We start from the raw sequence: 12,526 nt of genomic DNA on the forward strand, positions 1-12,526 counted from the left end.
GAGACCTGCTGAGCCAGGTGCAGGATATAATCTCCTGGTGTGCCGTTTGCTAAGACCATTGGAGAAGCACAGTATTTGGGTTGCAGTGTCCCAATTTTCCAGCTACTGTCTGTCACGGCTTCCCTTGGCTAGGAAAGGGAAATCCCCTGACCCCTTGTGCTTTCCGGGTGAGGTGATGCCCTGCCCTGCTTCAGCTCACACTCGGAGGGCTGTACCCCCAGTCCCAGTGAGATGAACCAGGTACCTCAGTTGGAAATGCAGAAATCACCTGTCTTCTGCATTGAACACACTGGGAGCTGCAGACCGGAGTTGTTCCTATTCAGCCATCTTGGAACCCTTCCCAATATTTAGTATTTTAAATATTCAGTTTCTTGTTAGGTGGTCTTCAGTTGACTTGGTTCTCTATCTAGTTACAGCCATGCTGCATGTTGCAGTCATGCAGTCATCTATACATTATTTAAATGGGTTTAAATGTTAAATGTGTTACCCACGAATAATAAAATAGACCTTTATGAAAACTCTAAAAACAAAACACACAAAAAAAGCCACTGGGTACATTTGTTTAAATCTTTTTTTTTTTTTTTTTTTTTGAGATGGAGTTTCACTATTTGTTGCTCTGCCTGGAGTGCAGTGGCACGATCTCAGCTCACTGCAACCTCCACCTCCCAGGTTCAAGCAATTCTCCTGTCTTAGCCTCCCCAGTAGCTGGGATTACAGGCGCCTGCCACCGCACCCAGCTAATTTTTTGTATTTTTAATAGAGATGGGGTTTCATCATGTTGGCCAGGCTAGTCTCAAACTCCTGACCTCAGGCGATCCACCCACCCTCAGCCTCCCAAAGTGCTGGGATTACAGGCGTGAGCCACCATGCCTCAATGTTCTTGGGCCAGGTGCAGTGGCTCACCCCTGTAATACCAGCACTTTGGGAGGCTGAGGTGGGCAAATCACGAGGTCAGATCAAGACCATCCTGGCTAACACAGTGAAACCCCTTCTCTACTAAAAATACAAAAAAATTAGCTGGGCATGGTGGTGGGCACCTGTAGTCCCAGCTACTCGGGAGGCTGAGGCAGGAGAATGGCATGAACCTGGGAGGTGGAGGTTGCAGCAAGCAGAGATCTCGCCACTGCACTCCAGCCTGAGTGACAGAGCAAGACTCCATCTCAAAAAAAAAAAAAAAAAAAAAAAAAAAAGGTTCTTTATTGCCTTCAGCTGTCAGGGCTTCATGACTTCCATTCTATAGAATTTAAACAAAATTATCTGTTTCTCAATGGCAGCACAGCTGGCATTTCAGATCAGATCATTCTTTGTTGTGGAGCATGGATGTCTTGTGCAGTATAAGGTGTTTCGCAGCATCTCCAGCCTCTACTCACTAGATTTCGGTAGCGCTCCTGCCAGGCCCTCCACCACTGGTTACAGTGTCTCCAGACATTGCCAAATGTTCCCTAGATGTAGGGTTGCCAGGTAAAATATTGCGTGGGACAAACATACTAAAAATACTACCGATTGTTTATCTGAAATGCAAATTTAAGTTGGCCTTCCATATCTTTATTTGCTAAATCTGGCAACCCTATCTGAGAGGTAAAATCACCCCTACATCTCCTACCTCCCATCCCATTTGAGAACCAATGCTGTAGTCCACAGGGAGCAATGGAGAAAAAGTGTGGTAATGGGTTTGGGAAATGTTACGATTAGATTTGCATTTGGACCAAAACACTTTTTTTGTTTGTTTGTTTTGTTTTGTTTGAGACGCAGTCTCTCTCTGTTGCCCAGACTGGAGTGCAATGGCACAATCTCAGCTCACTGCAACCTCCACCTCCCGGGTTCAAGTGATTCTCCTGCCTCAGCCTCCTGAGTAGCTGGGATGACAGGTGCCTGCCACCACGCCAGGCTAATTTCACCATGTTGGCCAGGATGGTCTTGATCTCTTGACCTCGTGAGCCACCCTGCGTGGCATGGAGCCAAAAACACTATAAAATATCCGAGCCCTCTTCACCAGCTAGGAATGCTGTAGTCAGCGTCCTGTTTGAGACCTGATTGGAATGCCTTGCTCTCCTTTTTTTTTTTTTTTTTTTTTTTTGAGATAGAGTTTGGCTCTGTCACCCAAGCTGGAGTGCACTGGCGAGATCTTGGCTCACTGCAACCTCTGCCCCTCTGGCTCAAGCCATCCTTCCACCTCAGCCTCCTGAGGAGCTACAGGCACACATTACTGCCTAGCTAATTTTTGTACTTCTTTTAAAGATGAAGTTTTGCCATGCTGCCCAGGCTGGTCTCAAACTCCTGACCTCAGGCAATCCACCAGCCTCGGCCTCCCAAAGTGCTGGGATTACAGGCATGAGCCACCATCCCTGGCCCAGAATGTCTTTTTATTTTTCAGTTTTTTATATCTTTTTGCTAATCTTCTCTGTATTGTTTCAATTTTAGTATATGTGTTGCTGAAGTGAACACTTATTTTTATTCAATAGGCTCTTCCTAGCCACTCTACAGGCCCAGAATATCCGATGTGGAATTCACCAGAACCATAGGTATTCTTTTAAAAATCCCTCAATACATCAGCCAATTTATAAAAAGAATTCAAAGAAACATAGAGTTGCAGATTGATGTAATTTAGTCTCTTCTCCTCCTTGTTAGAATTTCGGTTTTTCTGTCTCCCAATAGCTGGGGTTGGAAGATGGGTTCTCACCCCGACACCGCAGAGCTCTCTCTCATCTATAGAACAAGAGTACAGCTGCCACCATTATCTCCTGACTGCAGCTTCTCCGAATGTGAGCTCCATATCCATTCCAGTCAAAGGCAGAGAAGTCCCCACACCGACAGGGCTTGCCCTGTGGGAAGAACCCTCCTCCACTGATGCAGTGCTGGGAAACAGAAAGAAGAGACACTGTGAGGGATCTGATTTGCTGCTGACACCAGTGAGCCCAAGACTGGTATCTAACTCCAGACCTCAAGTGATCCACCTGCCTCAGCTTCTCAAAGTGCTAGGATTACAGGCGTGAGCTACTGCATCTGGCTATACATGTATTTTAAAGAAGTAATGCATGCAGGGACATATGCAAACATGCACTAATGGACAGTCTAAGGAGCACAGAGCCAGTGGAGAAGGTTATCAAGGAAAAGGGCATAAAGACACCTACTCTAGTCCACCCCCAGTGCCCACATGGTCAGCATCCTCTGAATTCTAATCTGCAAGTCCCTCCATGAGAGAATAGCCATCTCATCTCAGCTAGAAAATGAAAAAACTGAAAGCTGAGGCAGGGAAGTGAGGATGGAACTGTGAGTTCAGACTGTCAGTTGGGGAGGGAAGGGGGCCCTAAGTGAATGCCCTTGTTCTTGATGGCTCTGACACTTTCTTCCTCCAGCCCCTAGGCACAGGATGTCCCTCAAATACAATCTCCCACCACTACAGCTATGGTGCTGTCTTCTACAATAAAAATATAAAGCTTCTAAAAGTTAAGATTAATATTGGAGAATATTTTCATGACCTCAATGTAAGGAGGTTCATCTTAAAGAAAACGTGAAAAGTACTAACCATAAATGAAAATTTTGATAAACTGAATTCCATTAAAATAAATTATACTCAGCCAGGCATGGTGGCTCCCACCTGTAATCCCAGTACTTTGGGAGGCCAAGGCAGGTGGATCTCCTGAGGTTGGAAGTTTGAAACCAGACTGACCAACATGGAGAAACCTGTCTCTACTAAAAATACAAAAAAAAATTAGCCAGTCATGGTGCTGTGTGCCTACGATCCCAGCTACTCAGGAGGCTGAGGCAGGAGAAACACTTGAACCCAGGAGGCAGAGTTGCGGTGAGCAGAGATCGTGCCATTGCACTCCAGCCCAGGCAACAAGAGTGAAACTCCGTCTCAAAAAAATAAATAAAATAAATAAGATTTTAAAAATAAATAAATTATACTCAACTTCTGGCATCTACTACTCCAAACTTTGTATCACTTCATTTTTATTAAAAATATGGACTCTGCAAAGAAAAAAAAAGAAATAAAAAATAAATTATATTCATAAGACATCATCAAGAGAGTAATGAGAGTAAAGAGAATAATGAGAGTAAGCAAGTAACCCCAGAGACACAGAATGATACACCCCACACAGGGGCACACACGTGCATACCCATGCACACACATGTGCCATTGATCTCCCCAAAAACTCACATGCTCAGTGTTAAAGCCAGTAACTCTTATCCCAGCACAAAGGGCTTTGGCTGCTCTCTCATTATTAAACACCCAGAACTGGACGAATCCTGCAACAAATTCCCCTGAAAAAGAAGAGGTGAAGAAGGAGCCAAGCATTCACAGGAGGAACTAGACGCAGCATCCCATTGGCCAGTCCAGGAATTCCCTAAGCCAAAAGCTGAGGCTACAGACAAACACCCCAGGCTGTAGGGGTGCAGCCCAGCACCTCTATGGCCCGTGGCTTGTGCATGTCAGTCCTAAACTTGCCCCCAAGGGAACTTCTTTTCATCTCTGGCAAGAGGACAAAGGCTGGGTCTCACAAAAGGACCCTTGTCTGCCTACAGCTTATAGGAAAAGATAGACTCACAGAAAGATTACTAAAAAGATCTGAGAAGGCCCAGCAGGAATAAGCAATGATCAGATGTGGCTGCCTGGTGATGGATGAGAAGTGTGTAAACAGCAACAGGCAGCCACATCTGATCATTGCTAGTTTCCCTGGCCATCACCTGCTTTCATCGAAATATCAAAGGCAAACAGTGATGTCTTTGATTTTTTTCATCCACAACTTAACTTCTGTGGTCTTATTATACTGAAAACTGTTTTTTGTAAGATAATTAATAGTTATCCTTCATAACAAAAGTAAATCTCTCTCACCACTCTGCTAGTGGTTCTTTCCTGTGAACCTCAGTGTGCACCTTATCTTTTTTGTGTTTTTTGTTTTTTGGTTTTTGTTTTGAGATTGGGTTTCACTCTTGTTGCACAGGCTGGAGTGCAGTGGTGTAATCTCAGCTCACCGCAACCTCCGCCTCCCAGGTTCAAGCGATTCTCCTGCCTCAGCCACCCGAGGAGCTGGGATTACAGGCGTGCACCACCATGTCCAGCTAATGTTTTTATGCACCTTTTCTTAACTATTATAAGAGGCCACACAGGTGGTGATGAAGAAGCTGGGATTATGTCCTGTGAAATGGGGATAATAGCAATTCTAACTTCATAGTTTTCTCATGATAATTAAATGACACAAAATCATGTTAAGTTCCAAGACAAGAGTCTGGTGCATTTTAAGTGCTCAGTAAATACTAGTAATTATGAATTGTTCTTATTTGCCACCATTCACCAAGAGTGCAAGAAAATATTTATGACCAGACTTAGGGAGCAAATACTCACATTGACCATATGGTGAGTAACAAGATGCAGTCTTCTTAGCATCACCAAAGTCATAGACCACAGGTATGACTGGGCCATTGTCATTCCAACATTTCCCTCATCCGTATTTCACTGGGTATTTCTGCAGAGACCCAGAAGAGAGGTTTTGTGAGGACAGTAGAGATGCTGCCACAGTGAAGGGAGAGGAGGAGTTTCAAGTTAACTGCCATTAACCAAAACCAATCATAATAATAGTGATTCCTTTTCCCCATAGCTGTGTCTCCCCAACAGCCCCAAACCTCTTGTCCCTGTCTTTTTCTCCCTATGCTCTCCTGTCCCACAGGCCTCTTCGTTGCCTGGCTTAGAGTTTCTAAGAGGCCAGACATGAGTTCACAGTGAACCAAAGGAAGGAGAAACAGCCAAACACTCGGTAGTGATGTGGAACCACAGGACAGAGCTGCCCCTATCCTAGACACTTGGCTCTCTGTTCACCAAAGAAAGTGCCCCCCAGCCAGCAGCCCTGTGTACCTGGTAGAGGCCAAACAGATGATGTCCCAGTCTCTGGAAAAAGCCAGTGTTGGTGCGGTATCTCAGCAGGGTGCTGTTTCTCCAATGTTGCATGGGGGACTTGTTGGGCACATGCCAGATGCCCAGGTCCTTGGCCTGGATGTCGTAGTAGCGGGGGTTCTGGAAAGCAACAGACACTGAGCCTGATTGGGCCAGGAGACAGAAGGTCCACACATGCAGCCTCAAGTGGGCTGAGAGCTCTGGGATCTAGTAAGCAGATGGTTAGCCACGCTCAGACACCCTACTCCCAGCAGATGATCCCATCACCACTCCGGACCCTAACAGCCTTGTTGGGAGGAAGTTGTGATTCAAAGCATGTATTTCTCTCTTATTCTCTAGCCCTTCCCCACATCCCCACCTTCCACCCCTCCCTACTGCAGGCTTGTGGCCAGCCACACTCCACTCCTCACCCTCACCCTAGTGGGTGGGAAGTGGCACCAACCTTGTAGTCATTGCTTGTGGCCGCCTCTGCAGACCCAAAGGTGTTGTAGTTGGCCCAGTTGCCATCCCGCTCTGGGTAGTCTGCTTTGTTGCCCTGCTGACTGGACCAGCGTCACCCACCGTGTACTTCCCATGCATGTCATTCTCATGCATGCTGGCCACCAGGGTCCAGCCACCACCCCCAGAGGTCATGTCACAGAAGGTCTGGTAGACAACACCATTCTTGGTGCAGAGAAAATACAGGTCATCTGTAGAGAGAACCAGCCCAGAGCCTCCCTGTCTGAGAGCTCAGGGTTCATCTCAGCCCTGTGAACAGAAAAGCCCTAGGAAGTCAAAAGTACACTCAGAAGACTGCAACACATACTTGCTGGAAGATGATGCTCCGCGCGTCTTGTGTTCTGGTCACCTATGAGCAGAGGCACTGACTGCCTTGGCTTCATACTATCTTTTCCAAGAGTTTGTAGAGCAAATAGCCTTAGAAGAGACAGAGATGGTATCTCCCTCTCGGCAGTGCCACCCTGTGGCCAGGAGAGGCCAGAAATCAGCACACAGATACATCTGAGTCTATAGCAGGATGGGGCCTCTGTACAGCTCAGAGCAAAGGTTGTGCCCATTTCATAAGATTCAGCTTCCCTAAGCTCAGAGTTCCCCTTCTGTTCCCAAGCTTGCAGGAGACTGGCTCCACTGTGGCATCCCGTTGACCTTGCACATTTGCACATAGGCCACATAGGGACAGCTGACCTAAGCCTTGGCAGAAAGCCTGTGGTCTTCCTGAAACATGGAAAGATGGGAAGCTTGTGAGGACCTGCAATGAGGTCACTTCTCTCCCCGCTCCCTATCTTTCATGGAGGCTGTCATGAGACAGCTGTCATGACTGTGTCATCACCTCCTGGTTTCTGAAGAGGTATGAGGTTTTTTGCCTCACTTGCCCCCACCCCATAGGGTACACAGGCCATGAAACGGCTATGGCAGCATGGACTGGCTCCTCAGCCACTGCCCATGTTGCGTTGTCACCCGCCCTCTTTTCTGTGCCGTCTTGTGGGACAAGGGATGGGAAAAGCTGACACTTTTGCCAATCTCGAACTTGCTATCTATGTGAGTAATAAACTCTCTGGCTCTAAAAAGGGCTCGTTGTTTCCTTGCCAGCCACATTTGTCAGCCAGCTTGACAAACCCACTACTTGGGCAGATGTCACCTGGCCCAGTACAAGAAAATGCTGATGCTCTGGCTGCTGCTATTTCTGTGATTAATAAAGTTCTTTGTCTCTGGCTCGAGAGTTTCAGGTTTTCTGCCAGCATCTATAAACCCCGGGCAAGTAGGGGCAAATCAGACTCATCACAGTTCTTGCCACCACTGTAAGCATAACCAGGAACACTGCATTCTCCCTATGTTCAGAAGACTTTGTGACTGGAATGGGACACAGAAGCCTCAAAATTCCCACTAGAAACCTCCTTGCGTAGGAGCTGGGGGCAGAATAGTCTCCACGTGGATATGTGCCTCCTGATTTCCATGACTGGGCTCTGTTGAGCTAAAAAGTGGCTTTAAAGAGAGAATGGTGAGTTGGTTCATTACTCACCACCTGCACTATGGCAGCATTCCTTGACTTCTTTGCAGCTTCTAGTCAGGGAAGAAAAGGAGGAGGCACAGGTTTGGAACTCCCTCAAGAGCATCTCAAGAGAAGAGGCCGCGGTTGGAAGATGTGAGAATGATTCTCATTAAAAGTCTGACCACTGAGGCCATCTTTCCTGGCCAACCTCTGCCCCTGCATCACTCTGCTCTGAAGTCCCAGGAGGTCAGGGATTCTCTACGCTAAGACGGTCTGATCCAACAGCTGGTATAGGTTAAACACCTGGAATCTTCCACTCAACTAACTTTAATTAAATACCTACTGAGTGAACTACCTAGATGCCGACAAAGACAATTTGACACATTTCTTCAAGAGACTACATTCTACAGGGAAGGAGCACATGGAAAGGGACCCAACTGAGATGGGAGGGCAAACCCTCCTACGGGGGTGAGGCCTGGGAACTTGCTGGGGAAGGGACTAGCTGTAACTCAGAGCAGGCTGATTTTGATGGGAGAATGGGAGCTGGCTACAGGACAGGAAGAAAAGGGGAGAGTACACCCCAGGAAGAGAAGAAAGCACATGAGATGGCCTGAAGCAATAGCAGAGCCCAGCCCAGCCCAGCCTGCTGAAAACTATAGGTCAGTCTCTTACTGCGGCTGGAACATATGTTGTAATACAAGGAGGTTTGGAAACCAAAGCTGAAAAATTAACAGAGGCCAGTGGAGGAAGGGCTGTGTATATTAGTCTAAAAGCCTAAAAATTATTCCAAAAGCCTGGCAGAGTAGGAATAAGTGTAAAATTACAGGACTCAGGCCAGGCGCGGTGGCTCATGCCTGTAATCGCAGCACTTTGGGAGGCCAAGGAGGGCCAATCACAAGATCAGGAGTTCAAGACCAGCCTGGCCAATATGGTGAAACCCTGTCTCTACTAAAAATACAAAAATTAGCTGGGTGTGGTGGTGCACACCTGTAATCCCAGCTACTGGGGAGGCTGAGACAGGAGAATCGCTTGAACCCAGGAGGCGGAGGTTGCAGTGAGCCGATATTGCGCCACTGCACTCCAGCCTGGGTGACAGAGCAAGACTCCGTCTCAAAAAAAAAAAATTACAGGACTCAAGTTAAAACCCAGACAACCCCTGATGACAGTGCCTCCTTGAGCAGACACTTAACATCTCTGATCCTTTTTCTTCATCTTTAAGATGTCATTAATAACTTCTTTATACTCATGGAGATCAAATGAGATGCATATGTAAATGATGGATTGAAATAAACAATAAACTCAGTATCAATGAAAAAATATCACTAGTGTGCCTACTGGAAGAATAGAATTGTGAGGATGGCAACCAGAGGAGGGTGTACCCTGGGCACAGCACTGATCACCCAGCTCCCTCTGGAGATCCCAAGGCCAAGGCCACAAGAGCAGCCGAGCAGGGACACAGTTTATTCTCTCACCTCATGAACCCCTCACAGTCACAGAAGCAGAGAATCAAGCCCCAGGACACACCCAAGCTAACATCCTGACTGCTTCAGACCAGACCCCAGGAGAGGCCAGAAATCAGCACCCAGTCCACACCTCAAGTTGGCTGCCTATCCTGGGTTCCGTGCCTCTCCAGGACTTCCCCCCTGGCCCTTGACTTCAGAGCCCTGCCCAGCTCTACTCCCTCCAGGGCCCTGCAAAGCAGAGGGGAGCCCAGGGAACTGCAGATCCTACTGTCAGGAGTGATTTACCTGCACTGCACCTGCTGGTGGCCACAGAGAAGAATAACAGGAAGCAGAGTCTGGTCATTGTCCTCTAAGGAAAAACAAGATGCACAAGGTCACTGGTTGGCCCCTCCTTTGTCATCCTCTCATTCTTACTCCCTGACATTTCTGAGTCAGGAAACCTCACATGGAAAATGCTGGGCTTATGAGCATTCTAGAACCTCCTGGAATATCCCCCATGGCTGTCCAGCACTACAAATACCCCAGAGGCCACGAGCTCATTTCCCTGAAACTCTCAGTCTCTAAAACTGAGACCAGACCTGAGCTGGCATCATTGCTCCCACATACATGGATCAAAAACACTTTTCTCACCAGCATAGACAGCTCCCGCCTTCCTTCCTCACAGATGCCAGGAGCTGAAAGTTCCCTTCTGGTGGACACTCAGAGCTCCCCTGCAGAGGATCCTGATGCGGGGTGAAGTGCCGGTCCCTTTATGTGGAGAGCTGTGGAGAGTCCAAAAGCCTGGCAGAGTGGCACCCAAGCCCTGCCCAGCCCAGCCCTGATCAGCCTAGACTGCTGGCCCCTCCCTCTGATTCCCTTCCCTCTGAGGGTACCTGAGCCTGGGCCCCTGGAAATGAGAAAGGATGTGTGACTGGCTGGAGGAGCAGGGAGCTGTGTTCCTGGCCACACAGGTAACTGTCACCATCTGAGGAGGGGCGTCCTGCTTTGCCAGGGCAGGCCATACAATGTAGCAGTATCTAATCAGATTTGTGGATAGGTCACAATCCTCCCCTGAGTTCTCCCTCTCCCACCTCCCCCAGATGCCCTGGCCCCCTAGACACAGCTCTGTCAAGAAATCATCCTTTTAGACTGAGGTGACACTTCATGAAAAATAAATTAATTAAGAATAACAATTGGCTGGGCGCAGTGGCTCACGCCTATAATCATAGCACTTTGGAAGGCTGAGGTGGGCAGGTTACCTGAGGTCAGGAGTTCAAGAGCAGCCAACATGATGCAACCCCATCTCTACTAAAAATACAAAAATTTAGCCAGGTGCATGCTGTAATCCCAGCTACTCTGGAGGCTGAAACAGGAGAACTGCTTGAACCTGGGAGGCGGAGGTTGCAGTGAGCCAAGATCACGCCACTGCACTCCAGCCTAGGCAACAGAGCAACACTTCGTCTCAAAAATAATAATAATAATAATAATAATAATAATAATAATAATAATAAAATAAATAGAGGAAAAGAAGACATCATCCTTCCGATCTTTCCTCCAATTTCTCTATGAAGCCTTCCCTGACACCTCCACCCCCAGACAAAGCTGATGGCTCCCTCCTTTGTCCCATTACTATATATTGTCCAAACACTAATTATTGCATGTATCCTGCTGTAATTTTATTGTTTTAACTCTGTTTTGAAACAATTTAAAATTTATTAAATGTTGCAAAAATAACAATGGTATAAAACCACACATATGCCCTTCACCTAGATTCAACTATTGTTAATATTTCACCCCATTTGCTTTATCATTCATGTTCTCTCTCTCTCTCTCTCTCTCTATATATATATATATATATAAATACACCCACACACACACAAAATTTTTTCGGAACCATTTGAGGGTAAGTTACATACATCATGGGCCTTTATTTTTAAATAAGTGTGTATGGGTTTTTTTGTTTTGTTTTGTTTCGTTTTTTGAGATGGACTCTCGCTCTGTCACCCAGGCTGGAGTGCAATGGCATGGTCTCAGCTCACTGCAACCTCTGCCTCCTGGGTTCAAGTGATTCTCCTGCCTCAGCCTCCCGAGTAACTGGGATTACAGGCACCTGCCACTGCTCCCGGCTAATTTTTGTATTTTTAGTAGAGACAGGGTTTTGCTATCTTGGCTAGGCTGGTCTTGAACTCAAGACCTCGTGATCCACCCGCCTTAGCCTCCCAAGTGCTGGGATTACAGGTGTGAGCCACCGTGCCCAGCTAAGTATGTGTTTTCTAATAATAGGAATATGTCATGTATAACCACAGTACAATTATCAACATCATATTATTAAAAACTCTTTTTTTGGACTGGAAGGGGTGGTGCATGCCTGTAATCCCAGCACTTTGGGAGGCCAAGGCGAGTGGATCATCTGAGGTCAAAAGTTCGAGACCAGCCTGACCAACATGGAGAAACCCTGTCTCTACTGAAAATACAAAATTAGTTGGGCATGGTGGCGCATGCCCGTAATCCCAGCTACTCAGGAAGGCTGAGGCAGGAGAATTGCCTGAATCCAGGAGCCGGAGGTTGCAGTGAGCCAAGCTCACACCATTGCACTCCAGTCTGGGCCACAAGGGTGAAACTCCATCTCAAAAAAAGAAACAAAACAAAACAAAAAAACAAACAAACAAAAAAAAAAACACTCTTTTCTGTAGAAACGGGGTCTCCCCGTGTTGCCCAGGCTACTCCTGAACTCCTGACCTCAAAGGATCCTCCTGCCTCAGCCTGCCCAAGTACTGGGATTATGGGTGTGAACCACTGAGCCAGCCTGTTAACTCTTTTTAATGTAACTGATACTTCCCTAGGGTACATCAACCCAGGGGTCATGGTGAGTTAGCATTAATGAGACAGAAATTTCTCTGGCTTTCATGCCCTCCCATTTTAAGGAGACTTCTGGTCCCCTTTTAAGTCCATAATCGCAAGGGGCGTCTTGTGTGTGCTAACAAACATTTCTCCATTCCACACATACTCCCAGCCCACCCTGACTCCTTTCAGTGCTACCTACTGCTGAGACCACAGCTGACCACCAAACGTATGATTTGGCATCCCTGTTCCTCTGATGCTGGACCTGTTGTTGGGAAAAGTTGCTGGTGTTTAAGGCACTGTTTCCGCTCACTTCCAGGCCTCCAGCACATCTTCTTGCTATTCAAGGCATGAAAGTATTTT

The 12,526-nt window shown here is 47.0% G+C and overlaps 1 protein-coding gene and 1 pseudogene across 1 annotated transcript; both read right to left on the bottom strand.

Moving 5' to 3' along the window:
* Positions 1-2,389: 2,389 nt before the first annotated feature.
* Positions 2,390-2,445, bottom strand: LOC111544037 (annotated as a pseudogene).
* Positions 2,446-2,582: 137 nt separating this feature from the next.
* On the bottom strand, positions 2,583-10,348 carry LOC111543998 (intelectin-2-like). The gene is given in 8 exon segments (XM_023214406.1): positions 2,583-2,855; positions 4,163-4,266; positions 5,348-5,468; positions 5,855-6,013; positions 6,336-6,445; positions 6,448-6,582; positions 9,629-9,692; positions 9,974-10,348. Coding segments are annotated over 8 exon segments (852 nt in total). The 5' UTR covers positions 9,980-10,348; the 3' UTR covers positions 2,583-2,702.
* Positions 10,349-12,526: the final 2,178 nt, after the last annotated feature.

Source organism: Piliocolobus tephrosceles, chromosome 1 (assembly GCF_002776525.5).
Source record: "Piliocolobus tephrosceles isolate RC106 chromosome 1, ASM277652v3, whole genome shotgun sequence".
NCBI classification, from domain to species: domain Eukaryota; kingdom Metazoa; phylum Chordata; class Mammalia; order Primates; family Cercopithecidae; genus Piliocolobus; species Piliocolobus tephrosceles.